General features: G+C 38.9%; 1 protein-coding gene across 7 annotated transcripts in view; it reads left to right on the top strand.

The window, feature by feature from the left end:
- Positions 1-27,259, top strand: part of LOC132397356 (growth arrest-specific protein 2) — a 167,963-nt gene that overhangs the window by 127,306 nt on the left and 13,398 nt on the right. For all 7 annotated transcript variants that reach the window (XM_059976024.1, XM_059976020.1, XM_059976022.1 and 4 more), the window contains one exon: positions 8,252-8,359. In XM_059976024.1, the coding sequence (XP_059832007.1) occupies positions 8,252-8,359 (108 nt within the window). The remainder of the gene's footprint in view (positions 1-8,251; positions 8,360-27,259) is intronic.

Below are 27,259 nucleotides of genomic sequence, written 5' to 3'. Positions count from 1 at the left end.
CGTAATATTTGACTTTATGCTCTAAAAATTACAGAGTCTCTAGTCATCTCAAGGTTAGAATATCAGATACTGGAGAGTACCCCTGTGGCCTTAACAATAAGTACTCCTGTTTGAGTACTTAGGGGGGATGAGCTGCCTGGGGGAAGCAATAGTGGCCGTGCCTCTGGCACAGAGTCTGGCCCTGTGGCTCAGAAGGGTAGGGAAAGAAAGAGGAAGGCATTAGTGATAGGGGACTGTATAGTTAGGGGGTCAGACAGGCAATTCTGTGGATGCAGGAAAGAAACTCGGATGGTAGTTTGCCTCCCAGGTGCCAGAGTCCGGGATATTTCTGATCGCGTCCATGATATCCTAAAGTGGGAAAGAGAACAACCAGAGGTTGTGGTACATATTAGTACCAACGACATAGATAGGAATAGGGAGGAGGTCCTGAAAACAGACTGCAGTGAGTTAGGAAGGAAGTTGAGAAGCAGGACCTCAAAGGTAGTAATCTCGGGATTACTACCTCTGCCATGTGACATTGAGTAGAGGAATAGAGTGAGGTGGATGATAAATACATGGCTGAGGGATTGGAACAGGGAGCAGGGATTCAGATTTCTCGATCTTTGAGAGCTCTTGGGGCAGGCTTGACCTGTACAAAAAGGACGGGTTGCACTTGAATCCGAGGTGGATCACTGTCCTGGTGGGGAGGTTTGCTATAGCTATTGGGGTGAGTTTAAACTAGAATTGCAGGGGGTTGGGAACCAAAATGAAGAGACGGAGGAAGGGGCGATTGGCTCACAAATAGAGAAAGCTTGTAGCAGTGCGAGAGAGAGGATAGGCAGGTGATAGAGAAGGGATGTGCTCAGACCGATGGTTTGAGATGTGTCTATTTTAATGCAAGAGATATTATGAACAAAGCAGATGAGCTTAGAACGTGGATCAGTACTTGGAGCTGTGATGTTGTGACCATTACAGAGACTTGGATGGTTCAGGGGCAGGAATGGTTACTTAGAGTGCCAGGCATTAGATGTTTCAGAGAGGACAGGGAGGGAGGCAAAAGAGGTAGGGGTGTGGCACTTCTAATCAGAGATAGTGTCATGGCTGCAGAAAAGGAGGAAGTCAAGCAGGCATTGTCTACTGAGTCTCGGTGGAAGTTAGAAACAGGAAGGAGGTCAATAACTCTACTGGGTGTTTTTTATAGACCACACAATAGTAACAAGGACATTGAGGAGCAGATAGGGAGACAGATTCAGGAAAGGTGTAAAAATAATGAGGTTGTCATGGTGGAAGATTTTAATTTTCCAAATTTTACTAATTGTCATCTCCCTGGAGCAAGGGTTTAGATGGGGTGGAGTTTGATAGGTGTGTTCAAGAAGGTTTCTTAACACAGTATGTAGATAAGCCTACAAGGGGTAAGATTGTACTTGATCTGTGAAGGGTAGGAACAGACAAGTTAGGAAAGTGTTTAATTTGGAGTAAGGGGAAATATGAGGCAATCAGGCAGGAACTTGAAAGCAGAAATTGGGAACAGATGTTCTCAGGGAAACGTACAGCAGAAATGTAGCAAATGTTCAGGGGATATTTGCTTGGAGTTCTGCATAGCTACATTCCAATGAGACAGGGAAAGGATGGTAGGGTTCAGGAACCATGTTATACAAAAGTAGTTGTAAATCTAGTCAAGAAGAAAAGAAAAGCTTATGAAAGGTTCAAAAAAACTAGGTAACAATAGAAACCTAGAAGATTATAGGGCAAGCAGGAAGGAGTTTAAGAATGAAATTAGGAGGGCCAGAAGGGGTCTTGAGAAGGCCTTGGTGGACAGGATTATGGAAAACTCCAAGCAATTCTACAAGTATATGAAGAGCAATAGGATAAGATATGAGAGAATAGGACCAATCAATTGTGACAGATATACTGCTTTGGGGTTTGTTGGGGCGGATATCTCATCAGGTGAAGGCAGCAGTAACCAGGATCATGGCACCATGGGTGGCTCTGCTGCGCATGAGGGCAAGAAAAAGAGTGGCAGAGCTGTTGTGGTAGGGGATTCCATGGTAAGGGAAATAGAGAGGAGCTTCTGTGGCTGCAAACGGGACTCCCGTATGGAGTCTGCATGGCATTCTGAAATGGGAGGGTGAGCTGCCAGCTGTCATGGTGCATGTTAGAACTAACGATTAAGGAAGAAAGCAGGATGAGGTCCTACAAGCTGAATTAAAGAGTAGGATTAAAGAGTAGGACCTCAAAGGTAATAATCTCAGGATTATTACTGGTGCCACGTGCTAGCCAGAGTTGGAATAGCAGAATTGCTAGAATGAATAAGTAGCTTGAACGGTGGTGCAGGAGGGAGGGTTTCAGATTCTTGGGGCATTGGAACCACTTCTGGGGGAGGTGGGACCAGTACCATCTAGACAGTTTACTTCTGGGCAGGGTTGGGATCAAAGTTCTAGGGAGAGTGTTGGCTAGTGCTGTTGGGGAGGTTTTAAACTAATATGGCAGGGGGATGGGAACCCACACAGAAAAGAAGAGGGAAGTTATACAGAGACCAAAGCTAGAGTTAATAAAGAAAAAAGTAAGAGTAGAGTGCATAAAAGTAAGAAGCAAAAATCGCATAGGTCACTAGATTCTAAAAGGACAATGAGTATAAGGGCACTTTATCTAAATGCCCATAGTATTAGAAACTAGGATAGTGAACTTGTGGCACAGATCAGTACCAAGGCATATGATTTAGTGGCCATTGCAGAAACCTGATTGCAAGGTGGAGATGATGGGGAATTAAATATCCTAGGGTATAAGGTAATACAGAAAGATAGGAAGGAAGGCAGAGGAGGTGGGGTGGCGCTCTAGGTTAGGGATGAGAGACAATATAAGATCTGTGGAGCAGAATGTTGAGTCCATCTGGGTAGAGATTAAGAATAGTAAAGGGGAAAAAACAATCACTGGTAGGTGTTGTCTATAGGCCATCTAATAAAAATATTGCAGTGGCAGAGGCGATTAACAAAAGTACATTCCAGTCAAAAGTAAAGACAGTAAGTGTGGGGAGAGCCATCCTTGGATAACTAAGGAAATAAAAGATAGTATCAAATTAAAAACTTGTGTACAAACTCACAAAGAGTAGAGGGAGACTAGAGAAAACTTTAAAAAGCAACAAAGAACAACTAAACAAAAAATAAGGAAAGGGAAGATAGAGTATGAAAGTAAATTAGCACAAAATATAAAAACAGATAGCAAATGTTTTTACAAATATATAAAGCCGAAGAGGATGAGTAAAGTCAACATAGGTCCCTTAGAAGACTAGAAGAGGAAATTGATATTGGGTGATAAGGAAATAGCTGAGGCATTGAATGACTATTTTGTGTCGGTCTTCATGGTGGAGGACACTCTAATATGCCAAAGAAGGATGTTATGTATGAAATGGGTGGTGAGGACCTCAATAAAATTACTGTCACTAAAGAGGTAGTGATGAGCAAACTAGTGGGCCTGAAGGTAGATAAGTCCACTGGTCTTGATGGGATGCATCCAAGGGTGCTAGGGAATTGGCAGAGGTTATAGTAGATGTGCTGATAATCATTTATCAAAACTCGCTAGATTCTGGACAGGTCGCAGCGGATTGGAAGACAGCAAATGTCACACCACTTTTTTAAAAAGTATGTAGGCAAAAGACAGGCAACTATAGGTCAGTTAGCTTAACATCTGTAGACAAGAAAACGTTTGAAGCTGTCATTAAGGAAGAAATAGCAAAACATTTAGAAAGAAGTGGTTGCATTAGACGGTTTTTTTTATATTATATATTATGAAATATTTAGATTTACTATGTCCATACATATATCTTATGGCTTATGTCTTGGTAAACTCATTTATATTGTAACTATTATGTATGTTTTTTTTCATATGTAATGGAATGTGTATGTTGGTAATTTCTTTATCAATATATCATCTGTATTCTGTCCATATTATTAATATTAATAAAAAGATTTAGAAAGAAAAAGAAAGCATTAGACGGACGCAGCATGGATACAGAAAGGGCAGGTCCTGTTTGACAAACTTACTGGAGGTCTTTAAGGATATAATGAGTGCAGTGGATAGAGGGGAACAGATGGATGTCATATACTTGGATTTCCAGAGGCGTTCGATAAGGTGCTGCACAAGAGACTTTTAAGTAAGATACGGATGCATGGAGTCGGAGAAAGTGTATTGGCATGGATAGTAGAAAGGTTAACCAATAGAAGGCAGAGAGTTGTATAAATGGATGTTTCTCTGGTTGGCAGTCAGTGGTGAGTGGTGTGCCACAGGTGTAAGTGCTGTGCCTGCAGCTATTTACCATTTACCTTGATGATTTGGAAGAATGGACCGAGTGTAGTATAGCAAGATTTGCTGATGACACTAAACTGAGTGGAAAAGCAAATTGTACAGAGAATGTGGAGAGTCTGCAGAGGGATATAGATAGGTTAAGTGAGTGGGCCAAGGTCTGGCAGATGGAATACAACATTGGTAAATGCGAGATCATCCACTTTGGAAGGAATAATACAAGAGCAGATTTCTATTTAAATGGTGAAGGATGGCAGCATGCTGTTGTGCAGAGGGACTTGGGAGTGCTTGTGCATGAATCACAAAAAGTTGGCTTCCAGGTACAACAAGTTATTAAGAAGGCAAACAGAATGTTGGCCTTTATTGCTAGAGGGATTGAATTCAAGAGCAGGGAGGTCATGCTGCAACTATACAGGGTGTTGGTGAGGCTGCACCTGGAGTACTGTGAGCAGTTCTGGTCTCCATACTTGAGGAAGGATACACTGGCTTTGCAGGCAGTGCAGAGGTGGTTCACCAGGTTGATTCCAGGGGTGAAGGGGTTAACCTATGAGGAGAGTTTGAGTCACCTGGGACTAAACTCTCTGGAGTTCAGAAGAATGAGAGGGGATCTTATAGAAACATACAAAATTTTGAAAGGGATAGATAAGATAGAAGTAGGAAAGTTGTTTCCATTGGTACGTGACCTGAACTAGGGGATATTGCCTCAAGATTCAGGGGAGAAGATTTAGGATGGAGATGAGGAGAAACTGATTTTCCCAGAGAGTGGTGAATCTGTGGAATTCTCTGCCCAGGGAAGCAGTTGAGGCTTCTTCACCAAATATATTTAAGATACAGTTAGATAGATTTTTACACAGTAGGGGAATTAAGGGTTATTGAGAAAAGGCAGGTAGGTGGAGCTGAGTTTACAGACAGATCAGCCATGCTTTTATTGAATGGTGGGGCAGGCTCGTTGGGCCAGGTGGCCTACTCCTGCTCCTATTTCTTATGTTCTTATGACAGAAAAATGTGTATGGAGCCAGAGGAGATAGCAGAGGTATTTAATGAATACTTTGGTTCAGTATTCACTATGGAAAAGGATCTTGGCTATTATAGGGATGACTTACAGTGGACTGAAAAGCTTCAGCATATAGATATTAAGAAAGAGGATGTGCTGGAGCTTTCAGAAAGCATCAAGTTGGATAAGTTACCGGGACCAGACGAGATGTACTCCTGGCTACTGTGGGAGGCGAGGGAGGAGATTGCTGAGCCTCTGGCAATGATCTTTGCATCATCAATGGGGATGGGAGAGGTTCTGGAGGATTAGACAGTTGTGGTTGTTGTTCCATTATTCAAGAAAGGGAGGAGAGAGAGCCCAGGGAATTACAGACCAGTGAGCTGTACTTCAGTGGTTGGTAAGCTGATGGAAAAGATCCTGAGAGGCAGGATTTATGAACAGTTGGAGAGGCATAATATGATTAGGAATAGTCAGCATGGCTTTGTCAAAGGCAGGTTGTGCCTTATGAGCCTGATTGAATTCTTTGAGGATGTGACTAAACATATTAGTGAAGGTAGAGCAGTCGATGTAGTGTATTTGGATTTTTGCAAGGCATTTAATAAGGTACCCCATGCAAGGCTTATTGAGAAAGTAAGGAGGCATGGATCCAAGGAAACATTGCTTTGTGGATTCAGAATTGGCTTGCCCATAGAAGACAAAGAGTGGTTGCTATGGGTCATATTCTGCATGGAGATCAGTGACCAATGAAGTGCCTCAAGGATCTGTTCTGGGACCCCCTTCTCTTTGTGATTTTTATAAATTACCTGGATGAGGAAGTGGAGGGATGGGTTAGTAAATTTGCTGATGACACAAAGGTTGGGGTGTTGTGGATAGTGTGGAGGGTTGTCAGAGGTTACAGCAGATCATTGATAAGATGCAAAACTAGGCTAAGAAGTGGCAGATGGAGTTCAACCCAGATAAGTATGAAGTGGTTCATTTTGGTAGGTCAAATATGATGGCAGAATATAGTATTAATGGTAAGACTCTTGGTAGTGTGGAGGATCAGAGGGTTCTTGGGGTCCGAGTCCATAGTTCACTCAAAGCTGCTATGCAGGTTGACTCTGTGGTTAAGAAAGCATACGGTGCATTGGCCTTCATCAACCATGGAATTGAGTTAAGAGCTGAGAGGTAATGTTGCAGCTATATTGGTTGGACCCCACTTGGAGTGCTGTGCTCAGTTCTGGTCGCCTCACTACAGGAAGGATGTGGAAACCATAGTAAGTGTTCGGAGGAGATATACAAGGACATTGCCTGGATTGGGGAGCATGCCTTAAGAGAAGGGGTTGAATGAACCCGGCCTTTTCTTCTTACAGCGATGGAGGATGAGAGGTGAGCTGATAGAGGTGTTCAAGATAATGAGAGGCATTGATCATGTGGATAGTAAGAGGCTTTTTCCAGGATTGAAATGGCTAACACACGAAGGTACAGTTTTAAAGTGCTTGGAAGTAGGTACAGAGGAGATGTTAGTGGTAAGTTTTTTACGCAGAGAGTGGTAAGTGTGTGGAATGGGCTGCCAGCGATGGTGGTGGAGGCAGAAACGATAGGGTGTTTTAAGAGACTCCTGGATAGGGTACATGGAGCTTAGAAAATTATAAGGCTATGGGTAACCTTAGGTAAATTCTAAAGTAAGGACATGTTTGGCACAGCATTGTTGGCTGAAAGGCCTTTATTGTGCTATAGGTTTTCTATCTTTCAATGGTTCTCTAAGAAACTGCCCCCCCACCCCGTCCTGTGACCTAGCAGTTTACTATTTCGTATGATTAGCAGTGTGCTACCTGACTTCAGAGTGCACAAATAAAAATTCTGGTATGGTCAGAGTATCTCTTAACTGAATTTCTGGAAAAGAAAAGGTGAAAATTTTTAAACAGGATTGCTGCCGAATAACTTTCTAATGGATATTGACATTGAATGAAAACAGTTAAACTGGCCAAAGAACCTGTTTAATAAATCAGACTTCAGTGAAACTTTTTTTTGGGTGTTATTCCTTTCCTTTCCAACAAAATGAAAGAATTTGTGTATCCTTAGTACTGTAATAAGCTTAATGTGTATTTTTTAAATGTCTGACTCCAAAAGATACAATTGGGTGTACTTTTTGTAACAATGTATTAATAGAATGAATAAATTGTTGATTAATGGATTCACTAAAAAAAAGAATTCTACACCATATATTAGACAAAGTGTGGTATATCTTAAAGTTCAAAGTAAACTTATTATCAAAGCACATATATGTAACCATTTATACTCCTGATATTTCTTGTGGGCCTACTCAATAAATTCAGTAACCATAATGGGATCAATGAAAGACTACACCAATGAAAGACAGCCATTGTGCAAAATAAAATGAACTGTGCAGATACAAAAAGAAAAAAGACAAAAAAATAATAATAAAAACAAATAAAAAACTAAATGAGCAATAAATATTGAGAACTGCAGATGAAGAGTCCTTGAAAGTGAGTCCATAGGTTGTGAGAACAGTTCTGTGATGGAGAAAGTGAAGCTGACTGAAGTTATCCCCTCCAGTTCAGGAGACTGATGGTTGAGGGCTAATACCTTGGATTTCTGAGGGAGAAGGAAAACTTACTGGGTAAGAGAAAATCTGTAGATACTGGAAATCAAAGTAATACACACAAAATGCTGGAGGAACTCTGCAGGCTAGGCAGCATCTATGAAAAAGATTAAACAGTCAATATTTTAGCCCAAGACTCTTCATCAGAACTACAGTACAGTGTATTACTGGGCAAGATCTGGTTAAGATCCCAATTTCAAATGAAACAAAGTTGGAAATTTGGAAACAAACTTGAGAAAACATGTTGAGTAAATATCCTAAAATAAACAGTAGCTTTTGGATAGTAAATAACTATTTGTAATAAGATATTAAAAGGTGTTTATCACATTGATATGATTATCATATGATTTTCAGTGTGATTAATTTTCTTTTAGGTGAAACAGATTTCAGAAGATCCCCCTTGTAAATGTCCACAGAAGTTTTCCGTGGAGAGACTTTCTCAAGGACGATATCGTGTTGGAGAAAAGATTCTATTCATTCGGGTAAATTAACTAGATTATTTTTAGCAACAGAATACATTTAGTGCAGGTATGTGTGACTTTTGCCTTACAAGTGTTGTGAGAGAACATTTTGTTTTTCCAGTTTGTATAAAATTATAACTAGATTCACACATAAGTATGGGTCAATTAAAATTAAGCTTTAAGTATTTCCAACGGTTTTCCAATAACTCGTCTAAACTATGTAGTTACAAGGGTATATACATCTAACTTGTATATATCATAAATACGTGCTTATATTACATGGCTTTAGTGAAATAAGTATTCTATAATTTAAATCAGAATTATGTATTAAAATTTTATTGCAAAAGTCTGGATAATACAAGTAGTTATTGCCATTTTTGATCCTGAAACTTGGTTCTTGATTATTCATCTACATGAGAAATATCATTGCCAAAAGCTGTTTGAAATCTAGAGAAGCACAAGTGGTGAATGGCTAAATCTTGCTCCTGTTTCTTTTGTTTTTATGATTTGTTCCCATGCTTTGCAGCAGCAAGCAATGATGGCTCTTGTCACCACAGGCAAATCCAGTTGGGAACTTCCCATATGCTGACTTTATAAATTAATCAGGTTGGAAGTTGCGCTCAGGATTTTATTAGCTGCTTTTTCCAAATTTCCCAATATTTTGCTGGTTGTGCATCAGGGCCACACAGAACAGTTGTCTTCCCCCGCATTCCTGATGAAGGGTCTCGGCCCGAAACGTTGGCTACTCTTTTCTCACGGATGCTGCCTGACCTGCTGAGTTCTTCCAGCGTTGTGTACGAACACTTGTTTAACTTGCTGATGCACCATCAATAACTCTCTCTGAGACATAAAGGCGAGATATCGGCTTTTATTGACTGGAAGAAGGAACAAGCAGTGGTTGACCCACCATACTACATCCTGGAGACTGAGAGGCCGGGCTCAGGCCTCAATCACCTTTATACTGGGGTCTGTAGGAGGAGCCACAGGAGCAGTCAACGGGGGGGGGGGAGTGTCCAAGTGTCCAGACAGGTATATGTAGTTCACCACAATTGCAAGGTGTTTCAAAGGCATGCTTCTCCTTGACACTACTTTGTTAAAAAGCTAAGGTGATTTATCTTGCCTATAGACAGCATTTCTGTTTTTTGCTAGACACTTTTTCAAATTTGTCTAATGCCACCAGGAGCTACAAGCCACCATTCCTTTAAGAGTTGCTGCTTATCTTTGTTAATAGTTTCTTGGTGATATTGGACCTCCTTGATGTTGCAACAGTATGTAATTTTGGTTTTAATTCACTAAACTTGAATGATTCAAATGAGGAGTTTTATTAAGTATACCATTAAATAAAAGTCATCATATTTAAAGGAACACAATGACATAACAGGTTCACAGATAATTATGGTAAATTTGAAATATTATTCTGCTTGGCTTACTTGTTTCTAATAGTTTTGCAACTAGTAGTCCTTGGGCAGCTGTATTTGTCATCTATTTTGACAGTAAGTGGAAGCTGGTGATTTAATAATCTGGCATCATTCAAGATTCCAGGATATACTGTATGTGTATATAAAAGAGATTTCTCTGCAGGGAGCAGAACAATACTGCCAATCTTGGTTATATAAATACCAAACTATTTCAACCTATACATAACTTATAACAGAGCAGGACTGAAGTACTTTCAATTTGTTTAGTTAGATAGCAACATTATTTAATCTTGGTTTCCAGAATCCTTTTGTGTCTGGGATAACAGACGTGACTCATGATGAGTCAGCAGTGAAAAGACCAACAGGGTGCTTAAAGGAATGGTAAAACTATCAAAAGTTAATGTATGTAACATGCACTCAGATATAGCATAGCTTTGCTAAAACTGTTTTTCTTGTTATAAACTCCAGAATGGACCCCTAGGCAAATAATGTTTCATTGTTCTTCTAAAAAAGTATAGCTGCCAAAATTGAAATGATCTTAAACAAAAGTCTGCTGCTCATTTTGAAAGGAAATATGTTTAAACAAAATTGTAAGTACGTTATCTTCAATAAATTTCTTAAATTCCTATCAAATTCTTTCTCAAATTTATGAGGACATACTGTTTTAATTTGTCTTTTTGCAATTATATTACTTTTCATTAATTATAATATTCTGTATATTGTTGACATAACCACAAAAGGTGCTGAATGCTGGCTGAGGGAAATCTGTTGTTTCAAATGCCTGCCTAATTTTGATTCTACATTTAACTTTTTTTAAATATCCATTCTCATGCTTGTTTACAAAATTACATTTTCTTTTCCACTCCTAGATCTTTTGAGTGCATGTTGCTGGAAGTGTTATAGATGCTCCCTAGTTGCAATTACATAAAGATTTCTAGGATTTTGACCTAGGAATAATGAAAGAGTTGTGACTTTAACAGGATGTAGCATAGTGGAGTTTGGATTCCTGATCATTTGTTCAATCTTGTGCTTTGGGTGGTGAAGTTCATAGGTTCAGAAGGTGCTGCTTTGTGCAGTGAATCCTGCATATGGTATACAGAAGGCAGCACATGCTGAGGGAGATCTGGATGCATAAATGAATAACCATAAGACATAGGAATAAAATTAGGCCATTCAGACCATCAAGTCTGCTCTGCTATTCAATTATGGTTGATTTATTATTCCTTTCAATCCCATTCTCCTGTGCTGTTTCCCCATAATGTTTGACTGTTTTACCTATCAAGAACCTACCTACTTCCACTTTAAATATACCTGAAGACTTGGCCCCCACAGCCGTCTGTGGCAATGAATTCCATTGATTCACCACCCTCCAGCTAAAGAAATTCCTCCTCATCTCATTTTTAAAGGTACTGAGGTTCTGTTCTGAGGCTGTGCTCTCTAATCCTAGACTCCCCTACTATAAGAAACACCTTTTCTACGTCTGCTCAATTTAGATCTTTTGATGTTTGCTAGGTTTCGATGAGATCCCTGTAATTTTTCTAAACTGCAGTGAGTACAGGCCCAGAGCCATCAAACGCTCCTCATACATGAAACCTTTCATTCCCAAAATCATTTTCATGCTCCTTCTCTGAATGGGTGGATTCTCAAGTCAAGTCAAGTCATTTTTATTGTCATTTCGACCATGACTGCTGGAACAGCTGGTTGCAGCTGTTGAAACCCAACTCACAGCATATGATTTGGGTAACTCTGTTAAGAAACTTGCATTTTATAAGATCATCTTACTAAACTCTATTGATTGTTAATCTTTTTGAATCTAAATAGAATAGAGTCATAGATCGCTACAGCACTGAAACTGGTCCTTGGCTGATCCAGTCTGTACAAAGCCATTAATCTGCCTAGTTCCGTCGATATTCACCAGACTCTAAAGAAGCTCCCTCTCCTGTTTCTCTTAAACCTTTCACCTTTTACCCTTAACCCCATGATCTCTAATTGTAGTCTCATTTAACCTCAGTGGAAAAACCCTGCTTGCATTTACCTTATCTATACTCCTCAATGCTGTACACCTCTATCAACTCTCCCCTCAACCTTCTAGATGCTGGGGAATAAAGTCCTAACCTATTCAGGCTTTCCCTATAACTCAGGTAAACAAGTCCTGTCCTGGCAACATCTCTGTAAATTTTCTCAGCACTTTCAATCTTACTTACATCTTTACTGTGACCAAAACTGGACACTGTATTTCATATTAGGCCTAACCAACATCCAATACAATTTCAACATAGCATCCCAACTTCTGAACTCAATATATTGATATATGAAGATCAGTATGCCAAAAACTTTCATTGTGATCCTGTCTACCTGTGACACCATTTCAAGTAATTATGGATCTGTATTCCCAGATCCCTATGGTCTACTGCATTCTTCAGTGCGCTACTGCTCACCGTGTAAGATGCCCCAAAGTGCAACTCCTCACACCTGTCTACATTAAATCCCATTTGCCATTTCTTAGCCTATATTTCCAACTGGTCTAGATTCCACTGCAAGTTTTGATAGTCTTCCTCACTGTCCAGACACCCCCAATTTTTATTTTATTTATTGAGATACAGCACTGCCCTTCGAGTCAAGCCATACAACAGTTTCCTAATTTAATCTGAGCCTAATGATGGCACAATTTTCAATGACCAATTACCCTACAAACTGGTACATCTTTGGACTGTGGGAGGAAACCGAAGCACCTGGGGGAAGCCCGTTCTGTCATGTGGAGAATGTATAAACTCCTTACAGGCAGCAGCAGGAATTGAATTTGCCCATACTGTAGTGTTGTGCTCACCAGAACGCTACTGTGCCGCCTAAATCTTGATGTTATCCACAAATTTGCTGATCCAGTTTACCACATTATCATTAAAATCTTTGATATGGATGACAAACAGCAATGGACTCAGCACTGATCCCTGTGGTACACCACCAGTCACAGGCCTGCAGTCAGAGAAGAAACCATCTACTTCTCTCTGACTTCTCCCATGAGGCTAACGTCTAATCTAGTTTATTACCTCATTTCGAATGCCAAGCAGCTGAACCTTCCTGACCAACTTCCCATGTGGGATCTTGTCAAAAACCATGCTAATGTCCATGTAGACAACATTCACTGCCTGGCCTTCATCAACTTTCCTGGTGACTTCCTTGATAAAACTCTAAGATTAAAATTTATTAGATCATCATAGCATAATCCCTTTTTTCCAAAATGTAATCTAGTCCATCTACATTATATCATGTCCTAGGAAAGTTTTTCATCATTAGGAAGTCAAAATTGTACATACTGTGGTCTCAGTAATACTTTGTGTAATATTGGTAAGGCCTAGTTCCTCTTGTACACCAAGCCCCTTGAAATACTGTTCCTTCATATTGTTTGCTTTACTAATTACTTAATGCAGCTGCACATTTACATGCTGTACTTTGAGTGTTATGTCACCTATACTTTGAGAAAAAAACTCATACACTTTTTACTCAGGCACAGAGCTAACTGCACTTACATTTCATCTCCATGAATGGATCCCCCAATGAGAACTTACTCAATAAAGATGGTTTCAACCTACCTCCTCCCAATCTGATCAATGAGGCTCAAATTCGTATAATTTCCACAAAAGTGCTTTCACAACAAAAACCATTGAAGAATACTAAAAAAATATGCTAACTTTTGAATTAACACTGAAAAGGAAAAATGTAAATTAAACACACAAATTAAAAGAAATATATTTTGATTAGCAGATGTAAACTATCTGAAATAGTCCCACTCCCCTGCATCTGTTCCCCTGTATTGAAGATTTGCTGAAGTTGCACCAGGTCTAACCTGGTTGTGAGTTGGGCAGATATGCCAGCATTATTGCTGGGGAATGAAGGAAGCTCACGTAACACTACACAAGATTCAAAGTAGGAACATGTTTGATTGGAGCAACCACCTGTGAGGATATTTGAGGCTATGTTTATCTGCTAATGCTTTTTTTCAAATCTGTTTATACTGTATCCATTGATGCACTCACATTTACCTTCCTGGTTACATTCTCAAATCAAAAACTATTTCAAATGTACAATGATTTTTTGTCTACCTAATTGTGTATCTTGATTTGCTCTGTTGCCAGTCTGTAATAGTGGATTTTAGCATTTTCCTGACACCTGATGAATTGGAATTCATTTTGATGAATAGTCCTAAGTGTATTTTGACCCTATATCCTTTATTTCCAGTCTTTTTCCTTTATTCAGTTATCTAATCTAAAATGAGTAATGACACAAGGATCAATTTGAACCATACAGAAATTTGGCAGACTATTTAACTTCCATTAAAAGTAAATTTCTGACACCTCCCATTGATCATACATGAGGACAATTATACTTTGTTGTAGCTCTTTGCTTTGGAATCTCAATTGCCAGAGGTGTATTGTTCAGTCCACATGATGGGGTCTTGACTCAAAACATTGATGATCCATTTCTCTCCACAAATGCTGCCTGATCCACTAAGTTCCTCCAACATTTTGTCTGTTAATATTGGTTCTTCCTTTTCAAATACCTCTATCATTTTAATTTTTCTGTTTTATTTATGTTTTGAAATTGCATCAGATTTGAAGTAAGACCATAATACTATGACACAAACAAGAGAAAATCTTCAGATGTTTGAAATCTGAAACATCAACTGTACTCTTTTCCTCCGGCATTTTATGTGTGTTGCCCATAATACCATAAGTCCATAAGATGTAGGAGCAGAATTAGGCTATTTGGCCCATTGAGTCTGCTTCGCCATTTCATCATGGCTGCTCTATTTTCCTTCTCAACTCCAATCTCCTGCTTTGTCCTGGTGTCCCTTCATGCCCTAACTAATCAAAAATCCATCTACCTCTTAAATATATCCAATGACTTGGCCTCCACAACCACTTGTAGCAGCAAATTCCACAAATTCACCACTCTCTGGCTGAAGAAATCCCTCCTCATTTCAGTTCTAAGTGGACATCCCTCTATTCTGAGGCTGTATCCTCGGCCTTAGCCTCCTCCACCTTAGGAAGCATCCTCTCCACATCCACTCTATCATGGTCTTTCAACATTCAATAGGTTTCAATGAGGCCCTCCCTCATTCTTCTGGATTCCAGTGAGTAGTAACTGGAGCCATCTAATGGTCCTCATATGACAAACCTTTCAATCCTGGAATCATTTTCATGAACCTCCTTTGAACCCTGTCCAATGTCAGCATGTCCTTTCTCAGATAAGGGGCACAAAAACTGCTCACAATACTTGAAGTGCTTTGTAAAGCTTCAAGATTACATCTTTGCTTTTATATTCTAGTCCTCTTGAAATGAATGCCCACGTTACATTTGCCTTCCCCACCACTGATTCAACCTACAAATTAACCTTTAGGGAATCCTGCACAAGGACTCCCAGTCCCCTTGCACCTCAGAATTTTGAATAAGTACAGACTTATAACATTATTTATACTTAGGAGCATCTTCATTATCTCAAAGTGTTGTCTGAAGTTCAACTATTTGGATGCTTATTTGGCCGATAAAGGATTAAATTTGCTGCTAAAATAATAGAGGGGGTCGAAGTATATACATAAATCAACAATTCAATTGTGTATGCAATTTAATTGTCATGGCTAAATTTGGAATTCAGTTGAGTATTTGGGCCACAGCCTTTCTAAGTTAATCTCCAACTCAGTTAACAAGTTTAGATAAATCAGAATCACTGGCATATGTCATGAAATCGACTGTTTTTCAACAGCATTATATTGCAATGCATAATAATATAGACTATAAATTATAGTAAGTACTATATATAAAAGGAAGAAAATCAAATAATGTAAGTAATGCCAAAAGAGAGGGGAAAATACTGTGGTAGATTTCATGAGTTCATGGTCCATTCAGTAATCTGATAGCAGAGTGGAAGAGACTGTTCCTGCAATGTTGAGTGTGTGTGTGTCTTCAGGCACGTCCTGGGTGATGGAGGTCCTTAAAGATGGATGCTACCTTTGGAGGCATCACCTTTTGAAGGTGTCCTGGATGCTGAGGAGGCTAGTGGCCATGTTAGAGCTGGCTGAGTTTACAGCTTTCTGCAGCTTTCTCTGATCCTGTGCAGTGCCAACCCCCCCCCCCCCCCACCCTGTGATGAAATCAATTAAAATGGTCTCCATGGTACATCTGCAGAAATTTGCAAGCGTCTTTAGTGACATGCCAATTCTCCTCAAACTCCTAATGGAATATAGCTAGTGTCATGCCTTCTTTGTAATTGCATCAATATGTTAGGCCCAGGATAGATTTGTAGAGATGTTAACATCCAGGAACCTGAAACTGTTCGCCCTTTCCACCTCTGATCCCTCTGTGAGGACTGGTATATGTTCCCTCAACTTCCGCTTCCTGACTCTCGTAACCATTTCCTTGGTCTTGCTGACATTGAATGCAAGGTTATTGCGGTGAGCCTACTCAACCAGCTGGTCTATCTCAATCCTGTATACCTCCTCATCACCATCTGAAATTCTGCCAACAATAGCTGTGTCATCAGTGAACTTATAGATGCCATTTCATCTGTGCCTAGCCACACAGTTTGTAGGTATAGAGTCTGTGGAGCAGTGGGCTAAACATGCATACTTGAGGTGTGTCAGTGTTGGTTGTCAACAAGGTGGAAAGGTTATTTCTGATCTGCACAGACTGTTCTCTCCTGGTGAGGAAGTCAAGGATCCAGTTGCCTGTGATAAGAGATCTGAAAGATGACCAAAAAACAAATTGTTTGTAAGGCTACAAAGTAATTTTAAATTCATACTTTTACACTTCTCTATGGTGACTAGAAAGTAGCAGGTATAATGCCAGGAGTCCATATTCATCCAATCTGTATATCTTCTGTTAGGTTAGACACATTGCAGTCATAGCCAGGAACTGATAAAATGTCATCCAAGTGTTGCAGAACAGCTTCAGTGGCTGGGTGCCCTGGGACAAGTGACCTTACAGCTGCAGTCTGAACATTCCTACTAACAGTGGAAGCTTTCACTACAGAATTTTATTAGTAATTAACTATTGTTCATTCCAATCAAAACAAAGGACACTAAATGGGATGCTTAATTCCTTCTTCTCCTAATACAGAGATCTCATACACTGTTGATTTTTTTACTTACTGGAATACAAGAAGGGAACATGCAGAGCCTCATTATCACTTTTATTCCATTTCCTACCTAAAATGCAATTGCATTGATAGACTTTTGGCTTCCTGCCAGGCTGTACTCACGCAGACAGGGGCCCTTGAGACTGGTTCCTGACAATTAAACACTGCCGGCATTTCAAGGATGAAAAGTTATAGATAAATAGGGTAGAGAAGCAGGGACAGTTCATTTTAGTTGAAAATAAGCTGAAAGTCGAAATAGTATAGCGTTAGATGAAGTAAGTAGAGCTAAACCACTCCCAGTGGCCAAAGACTCTGTGACCAGAGGCATGGATTTAAAGTGAATGGCAAAACAACCAGGAAGTTTCTTCCCCATTCAGCACAATGAGTGATTGGAATTTGGAAATTAAAGCAAATTCTAGAGGTTATTTAAAATACAATTTGATAACCATATGAAATGGAATAAATTACATGGAATCGCAAGTGAGTGGAACAAACTCGCTTACTCGCTGAAAAAACCTGTACAAACCTGGTGGACTTTGTGTTTGTTCTGTATTATACTATTCCGTGATTTAGATCTTCATAGAATGGGTTCACGACTGGAAAGAAAACAGCTAAAAGTTAAGGCTTTGGGTGAGGTAGGGTGTAGAGAATGTTAATCAGGGGAAGCAATGATTTGGATGAAGATGAAGATCAAAACTGGTAGAGGTGAACAGCGGCATGATAATAAAGGAAAGCAACGCATAAATAGTAAGGGGGAAGAAGAAAGTTAGTCTGTGAGAAATATGCAGAGAATAGGGGACTGGAAACTAGTTCTGCAATCTAAATTGGTGTTGCCTTTCAAATAACTCGTGTTTACCTAGTCTTGACCATAGCCACAGCACATATTATTTGCAGGAGAGCCTCAACACTATAAAGATCTGATGGAGGTAATTAGATTTGTATTTTCAGCTGTTAGTGACTGTTTCAAAGTCTGAACTTACTATTGTAGATTGTACAATAGATTTTTAAAATTAGATGATTTGCTAAATATTGAAAATTAATTTGGGTTTCAATTAAGAATAGAATCTTAACAGTGAGATTTATGAAGATCAAGCACCACTGTCTTAAAAGTAAAAGTACAATGGAAATTATGACTAATTGACTTTGTATTTGAGATTTATTGTATGATTTGTAATAACAAATTAAAACATTTTGTAGCTTTACATTTAAATTCTATATTCTGTACATTTTATTTAGAACAAATCTGTATGTTGTCATGCAATCTTTGTTGTAAGTCTTGATAAGCTAAAGCTTTCACAAATGACATTTTCAAAATGTTTCTCATCCTCTTTCCATTATTTTATCTCAGAATCTCTTTATCTACCCAGATGTAATTCAATATGTCTCATTGTTATATTAAGGTCAGGGATGTGGCCTTACCATAGCAAAAATTGTAATACGTTCAAAACATTTGATTTTTGCACACTTATAATTTTTCCTTGTAAACTTAAGTGTCAAGTGTAAGTGTTGAGAAACTGTTGCTATGGCAATGATACCAAGACTCAGCCTAATTGGTTAGGATAATGTGAGAAGAAGCTTAAGAATTTAATATGTACTTTACACAAAGTGATTGATTTGAACAACATGCTTCATCTTGAACTACATACAACCCGTGCTTACAATGCATAAATAAATGTTCAAAATTCAGCACAGGTTTAGGAATTGTAATATTCCACACAGGTCAGATCGATGCAGTGTGAGAAACAATATGGTAGATAAAACATAAAATCTCTCAAATACAGTACTCTGCAAGTCTTGGGCACTATAGAATTTTTTTAAATATAAATTTTGTTTTAGATGTTCAGTTTTTTTTTCTTCTACATTAGTGTCAGTAAAAAAGAAGAAATGGTAAATATACATTCATTTTCAAAACAAATAAATATTAGAGAACTTTTTGTATTTCAAAGTAGCATATTAACTAATAGACCACTTTTCAAACAAATGCTATATTATGCACTATATAACCTAGTGCATAATTAAACAAAGATAACAAACATGATGCTAATGATCAATGGTATAATAAATTGAATGAACTAAAGTGATTAACTGAAAGAGAAATGGCTGTAGAAGGAATCAAGTTGGGCGAAGGACAGCCAAATTAAAAGGTGATGGTGTTGCAGATGTGACAGTTTAACTTTCAAATCATCAGTTCTTACACCATGGTAAGAGTGATCATAGTAACAAATTACAAGGCGGTCATCCTGCATCATCAAGGTCTCTCTCAAGCAGAAATTTTGTGACAGACAGGCGTTTCAAGATTTGTTGTCCAAGCTCTTCTGAAGAACCACAAAGAAACGGGCAAGTTTGAGGACCAGAAATGCAGTGGTCGGCCACGGAAACTGAGTGCCGGAGATGATAGAAAAATCATACTGACGTCCTTTCTAAATCAGAAGGTCCAGCACTTCCATCAACTCCAAACTCACAAAAACCACTGAAACCCAACTATACCCCCTCTACAGTCTTGTCAGAAATTGTCTTCATGGAAGAGTTGCTGCCAAGAAGCCATTAACATTGTATAGATGCCGTTGTTATATAGGTCTGTATTCCAACCTATTTTCAGCAAGATTTAATAGCTGCAGGGTAAATAACCTCCTTTGAATACGTGGACAAAATAATTATGATACCCATGATTTTAACAGAACTCCTTGCTCTGCTAGAGGGAGGAACATAAGGAATGCCTGCTTGAGTTTTCAGAGGTGTGCATATTTGTTACATATTTGCTGGGTTTCAGAAATTGTTTTCAGACTTTTAAAATTATGCACAGACATTTGTAATTATGAATAGACTACTATCTCTGCCAAAGCAGTGAGCTAATGAGCCTGTGCATCACAGGGCTACTAACAAAAATGGATTGGATGTGCATGACCAATCATTGCATGAAATGGAGGTGGAGGTAGAGGGTTGGCTGGGAGGAGGTGAAGGCTTTACACATGAACAAATGTGTCTTCCCCATGTATTTCCTACCTCCATGGCAACTATAGAGATGGCAGAGATTCTGTGTGACTCTTGTTGAGAATCATTTAGTCCCATTTTAATACAGCAGTCACAAAGAATCACCCCTCCCCAATTATTTTTAAAAGGGAGATCTTAAAAGGTGTATGTTGTGTTGGGGGGATTGGGAGTGGTGTACAGGAGAGGTGGACACTTTTATTGATCCCAAAGGAATTTACAGTGTCACAGATATGAATATTAGAAGAGAAGGAGAAAGAATAAAAAATAAGTTACCACAAGCTGTCTAATCAGAGAGCGTCATCACTTCCCTAGCTATAGGTCGATTCATTATAGAGCCTAATGACCAAGGGTAAGAATGACCTCATATGGCGCTCTTTGCAGTTGTTTTAGCCTATTTCTAAACATGCTCCTCTGTTCAGCAAAGGTGACATTCTCTAGAATTTCCAGGATTTTCTGGGGGGGTGGGGTGGGTTCTACCACAACCTCCAGTGGGTCCAGTTTGACTCCTATAACCGAGACAGGCGTTCTAATCAGTTTGTTGAGCCTGTTGGCATCACCTGTATTGATGCCATTGCCCCAGCACACTGTTGCATAGAAGATTGTACTGACAACAATAGACTGGTAGAACATGTGAAGGAGAGGTCTGCGAATGCCAAAGACCTCAGTCTTCTCAGGAAGTAGAGCCAACTTTTCCCTTTCTTGTACACAGCCCCTGTGTTGGTGCTCCACTCAAGTCTGTTATCAAAGTGCACCCCCTGGTACTTGTAGATCCTCACCACATCCACAACCTCAACATCAATAGTTACACGGAGCAATGCAAGCTTGGTGTTCCTAAAGTCCATCACCATCTCCTTTGTCTTACTGATGTTGAGAAGCTGTCCTCCCACTATGCTCTGGTTGTAAATGCTGCACCCATTCACCAAATAAACAAAGTAGTTTAGACATTACTGTTTAGTTAATACTGGTTAAGAAAACTTTGTTACCTTGGAAGTGGAAGTCATTCATATTTGATGCATGAAATGGGTGCAGTGTTTAGTGCCTGCACCCTGATTAGGAGGCTCTAAAACACTAAAATTATGAAAAAGAAACCTTCAAAAATACTGTATATTGGGTGGCTTTAATCCTGATTTCTGTCATCAGAATCTACACAGCTTGCAGTGATCTTTGGTATTTCAGATCATAGGATGTGGGTCTTGAGCTTAAAGAATTTTTCTCTGGGTGGACACAGTACCACTAACATAAAAGGCTGGAGGAAGGGAAAAGAAGGGGAAGGGGGGAACCATATCTTCAGTGTACATGGCCATGCGTGACCTTGAAAGTCTGCAATAATGTCTGACATCCTGCAACTATATAATAAAAATGCAACAGTGAAAACTTAGACAGGCAATAGTTTGTACTCAGGATTTTGCAATAAAACAGGATCTTCTACACCGTCTCTGATGGTTTCAACAATCAGCTCTTAAAGATACATTCCTCCTGGCTGACAGACTCCAGCTACAGGCTATGTCTGTCATGTACAGAAAGACAGTTTCCAGGTTCATTCAACATGGATGTGCTGATCAAGGGGATACATGGCAGGAAGGAGGTCCTGTGTACCAGCAGTACCAGGAGAGCAGTAAGTGTCACCATCGGAAGATCCTGGCAGGAAACAACTCCAGCTGTGAGAGTCACATCTCATTCCAGCAATGCAGAAATAAATGTAATGTCCTCACAGGATATGCTGGTGTGAAGCTGTGCATAATTGAAAACGGCCATACCTGGGAATGCCAACTCCCAGCAACACAGACGTCTCAGTACTTTTCCCATCTCTGTTACCTGCAACTTAGTCTCTCACCTGCCCATTAACCACCCTGAGATTCTATTTGTCATCTCCATATACTGTGAGGAAATTTAGAATAGTCAATTAACTGACCTTAAAGAAGGAAGAGTACAGAAGAATTCACTCATTCACAGGGATGACACGCTTAACAAAAAACAGCATTTGAATGAACCCAAGTGGTTGTAGCTGTGGGGCAGTAGCACTAATTGCTGTACCACAGTTCTGCTTGTTGCTTTGTGACTGTTCAACAATGACTATCGGACAATCAGAATGGAAATGAGTTTTGTGTGAATCACAAACCACTTGGTGCATGTCTTACATGAATGTTGAACCAACACTGTATGTGACATACCCAGTCCAGTTTCCTGATGGATGCTATTTCACATGGAAATGATTGCCAATGTTATTAGAGTCATAGAGTACCACACCACAACACAGGTTCTTTGACCCATCTAGTCAGTGTCAAACTGCTTAGTCCCATTGACCTGCACCTGGACCTTAGCCTTCCATACCCCTCCCATCTATGTATTTATCCAAACTTTGCTTAAATGTTGCATCCACTACTTCCAATGGCAGAAAGATGAGAAACTGCAGATGCTGGAAATCCAAGCAACACACACAAAATGCTAGAGGAACTCAACAGGCCAGGCAGCATCAATGGAAAAGAATAAACAGTTAATATTTTGAGCAGAGGCCCTTCATCAATACTGGAAAAGAAGCTAAGAAGTTAGACCAATAACGTAGGGGGAGGGAAGGAAGAAGTCCAAGGTGATAGGTGTAAGCAGGAGAGGAGGAGGGGTGAAGTAAAGAGCTGGGAGGTTGATAGGTGAAAGAGATAAAGGGCTGGAGAAGGGGGAATCTGATAGGAGAAGGTGGAACACCATTGACAAAAGGTGGGGGGGGGGGGATGAGCAGAATTCCCAGAGGGAATTGATGGGCAGGGAAGGAGATAAGGTGAGAGGGGGAAATTTGAATGGAAATTGTGAAGGTGAGGAAGCAATTACTGTAAGTTTGAGAAATCAATGTTCATGTCATCAGGTTGGAGGCTACCCAAACAGAATATAAAGTGTTGTAATGGCAGCTTGTTTCACTCGCACCACCTTCTAAGTGAAGTTCCCATTAAATATTTCACATTTCACCCCCAGCTCAAGTCTCACCCATTTTCACTGGAAAAAGTCTGATGCATTTACTTATCTATACCCCTCATAAATGTGTATACCTCTATCAAATTGCTCCTCATCCCTCTAAGCTCAAGACATTTCTAACCTATTCAACCTTTCCTTATAACTCAGGTCCTCAAGTCTCAGCAACATCCTTGTTAATTATCTCTGTACTCTTTCAATCTTATTGGCATCTTTCTTGTATATATGTGACCAGAAATGCACACAATATTACTCCATATTAATCAGTTTTCAAATGATTCATGCATGAGAAACAGATACTGGCCCACCCAGTTTCTAGGCAATTGTTATTTGTAATTGCTCTAGTAATTAAAGGTGTAACTTTATATTGTGGCTCTCACATCTCAAATTATCCAAAGGATTGTAAAACAAATGAAGTAGTATTTGAAATATAACCTGTATTGTAATTACAATGAAACACTACACTTTTCAGATTAAAAAGATAGTTTGCATGTAATTCAAAGAGTAACCTAATATGCAATTGAAAATGAAAAAGTTGCATGTACAGAATATGCTGACCTGAAAATTACCACAAGCAATTTAAATACCAGTGGAACTAGTTGTTATTTTAATAGGAACATTATAACATTATTGTGATAAATGATCACACTAAGTCAAGGATCAGCTTTATTCACCATATACAGAGTCTATAGAAAGTATTCACCCCACCTTGAAAGTTTTCATGTTTTATTGTTTTACAACATTGAAACACAGTAGATTTATTTTTGCTTTTTTTGCCACTCATCAACAGTAAAAGTTTCTTTTGTGTCAAAGTGAAAACAGGGCCATTTACAAAATCATCTAAATTAATTACAAAAATAGAACATAAAATAATTAATTTCATAAGTATTCACACCCTTTAATATGACACACTAAATCATCACTGGTGCAGTCAACTTGTTTCAATTGATTGTAGTAAAAATACATCTGTATTTGGAAGGTTCAACTAACAACACTCTGGGGTGTGTAGGTGTTGTCCTCATTATGAAACTGTTGAACACATTCTTTTACCATGTGAAACGTATAATGTTGGAAGAGAGCAAATGCAGGCTGCACTACTTTGGGGGTCGACAATTTTCATTTAAAAAGTTTACTAAATTATGGAAGTGACTTTTATTTAAGTCACCATATTGTCTTTCATTATGTAAAATCTCTGGGGCTTTTTGGGGTAATTTATTTTCAGTTGATAAAGAACCAGTAGCAGTTTTATTTTCCAATGCTACACCACACTCCAGTCCAGTTGGTGGCAGTAATACACTTTAAATTGGACTACCAACTGCCATTAAAAATCATAAGAAGAAGTAGAAGGTGGTCCAACTACTGGTGAGTCAGTATCCTGGCAAAAACTACACCATGAAGATAAAAGAACACTCCAAGCAACTCTGCGAAAAGGTTATTGAAAAGCACAAGTCAGAAGATGGATACAAGAAAATTTCCAAGTCACTGAATATCCCTTGGAGTGCAGTTAAGTCAATCATCAATAAATGGAAAAAAATATGGCACAGCTGTAAATCTGCCTGGAGTAGGCCATCCTCAAAAAACCGAGTGACCTCAGAAGAAGGGGACTAGTGAGGAAGACCACTGAGAGACCTTTGACAACTCTGGAGGAGTTACAGACTTCATTGGCTGAGATGGGAGACTGCGCATACAACCGTTGCCTGGGTGCCTCACCAGTCTCAGCTTTATGGGAGAGTGGCAAAGAGAAAGCCACTGTAAAAAAAAAACTCACATGAAATCTTGACTAAAGTTTGCCAGAGAGCATATGGAAGACATTGAAGAAGGTTCTATGGTCTGATGAAACCAAAATTGAGCTTTTTGGTGAGAGCCAAACACAGCACATCATCAAAAAACTCACCATCCCGATCGTGAAGCATGGTGGTGACTGTAGGATGCTGTCGGGATGCTTCACTGCAGCGGGCCCTGGAAGGCTTGTGAAGGTAGAGGGTAAAATGAATGCAGCAAAATACAGGGAAGTTCTGGAGGAAAACCTGATGCAGTCTGCAAGAGAATGGTGACTTGGGAGAAGATTTGTTTTCTAGCAGGACAACAACCCAAGCATAAAACCAAAGCTAGACAGGAATGGCTTAAAAACAATAAAGTTCATGTCCTGGATCGGCCAAGTCAGAGTCCAGACTTCAATCCAATTGAGAATTTCTGGCTGGACTTGAAAAGAATTGTTCACACTCAATCCCTGTGCAATTTGATAGTGTTTGAACAGGTTTGTAAAGAAGAATGGGGGAAAAATTGCAGTGTCAGAATGTGAAGTCAGAGGCAATATTTTTGTGTCATAGTTCTGTTATTAAGGATATATTACTAACTGATAAAATGAATCATGGTTGTGTTGGAAGGGATGTTAAACTTGGAGATGTTTGGGGAATGATTATGAAAATGGCGGGGGTAATTCATAGGGCTAATAATATTACAGTATTGATTAAAGAAGGTAACACCATTGTTACTGAAGTAGAGAAGGTTGAGTTGCTGGCTCAGTCATTTGCTGCAATTCATAATCAGGATAATTTAAGTGAAGAGGCTAAACAATGGTGGGAAAAGGCTCCAAGTGAATACACTGATGTTGGAAGCCAGCTGTAGCAATGATAGTATTAGTGATGAGAATTTTCTTTGTGTGAATTTAAAAAAGCTATTAATAGTACAGGTCAGACAGCTCCAGGAAAGGATGGTATATGTTATTGTATGTTTAAACATATGGCTGACAAATTTCTTGAGATAATATTAAAGTTTTTAAATCATATTTGGAGTTTAGGTCATCTTCCATCCTCATGGAAAATGGCAGTGGTAGTGCCTATTCTAAAACCTGGGAAACCACTACTGGTTCCTTCTAGTGGTAAACCAATATCATTAATGTCCTATTTATGGAAACTTATGGAACATATGGTAATAGAGCAGTTGAATTATATTTTGGAAAAAAGAGGTGATATAACATTTTAACAGAGCTGATTTGAGAAGGATAGAATGACATTGAATTCAGTTTTATGTTTGGAAGATGATATTAGGAAAGCACAGGTAAATAAATAAAAGCAGTACTTTTTGATATTGAAAAAGCGTATGATATGTTATGGGAGAGAAAGTCTTTTGATTAAATTACGGCAATTAGAACTGAGAGGAAGGCGACATAATTTTAAGTTTTTTATTTGGATGGTCTGTAGTGTAGGTAAGGTGTATTTGGGCTCCTATGATTTAGAGAATGAGACACAGAAGGTAGCATTTGTAGCTCTTTATTGTTTAATATTATGATTAATTATATTTTCTATGAGATTGGTATTGGGGTAGGTATATCATTTTTTGGAGATGATGGAGCTTTATGGATCAGAGGGAGAAATTTCAATTTAACTGTATATTGGATGCAAATAGCAATTAAAAAGGTTGAACAGTGGGCAAATAGATGGAGTTTTAAGCTTTCAGTTGCTAAAGCACAAGTTATGAGGATCAATAGACCTACAATTGATATGAAATTATATGGCCAAACTCTTGTAGAAGTGTCAGTGGTAAGATTACTCAGCATGTGCTGAATGATAAGCTGATATGGAAGCACCATATCGGTAAAATAATTGATAAATGTAAAGTGACATTAAATATCCTTGGGTATCTATGTGGGTATTCTTAGGGTACTATATGAATGTCTCTGTTGACCTTTTATATTTGTTTAATTAGATCTGTACTTGATTATGGTTGTATGGCTTATGGATCACCTTCATCTTCAAATTTAAAATGTTTGGATGCAATACAAATACAGGCCTTAAGACTGTTGTGCAGTAAGGTAGTCTCCTGTTTCGGCTTTACTGGTTGAAATGGGACAATTACGCTTACAGTTATGGAAGTTGAGGTTGATGTCAACATACTGGATTAATTTGAGTGAGATGATTACCCTGTTAAAACTATGTTGGAAGACTGTTAGGAATATCACAAGAAGAGTGTTTTCAGTTTTGAGAGTCTGGGTTCTTACCAGGCTAGGAATATGGGTTTGCTGGATTACATAATATGTCCCACTGTATTATTTTTTAGTAACGCCACTTTGTTTTTTTCCAATGGTTTTAGTTGATTTTAGGTTGCATGATTCAATGAAGTCTGAGGATCCTGATATGCCTGAGAGTCAATATGTTAAGGAAATTACTGTGATATGTTAACCATTTTTACTGATGAATCAAAAAAAAAATTATCTGGGAATGTTGGTGTGGCTGTTTCTGTGCCTGAATTACAGTTAACAAGAAAGAAACATCTATCAGTATGTACTGCAGATTTGGTTGCCATCATTTTGGGCTTACAGTGAGTGGAGGAAATTTGTCCTTGCAAAGTTGTAATTTGTTCAGATTCTTTTTCAGTTTTGACTAGTCTTAAAACAGATCATTCTAGCAATAGGTCAAAC

This window comes from Hypanus sabinus, chromosome 7, assembly GCF_030144855.1.
Source record: "Hypanus sabinus isolate sHypSab1 chromosome 7, sHypSab1.hap1, whole genome shotgun sequence".
Classification (NCBI taxonomy): Eukaryota; Metazoa; Chordata; class Chondrichthyes; order Myliobatiformes; family Dasyatidae; genus Hypanus; species Hypanus sabinus.
Note: the sequence above shows the minus strand (reverse complement) of the source record. Positions and strands in the feature narration are given on the sequence as shown.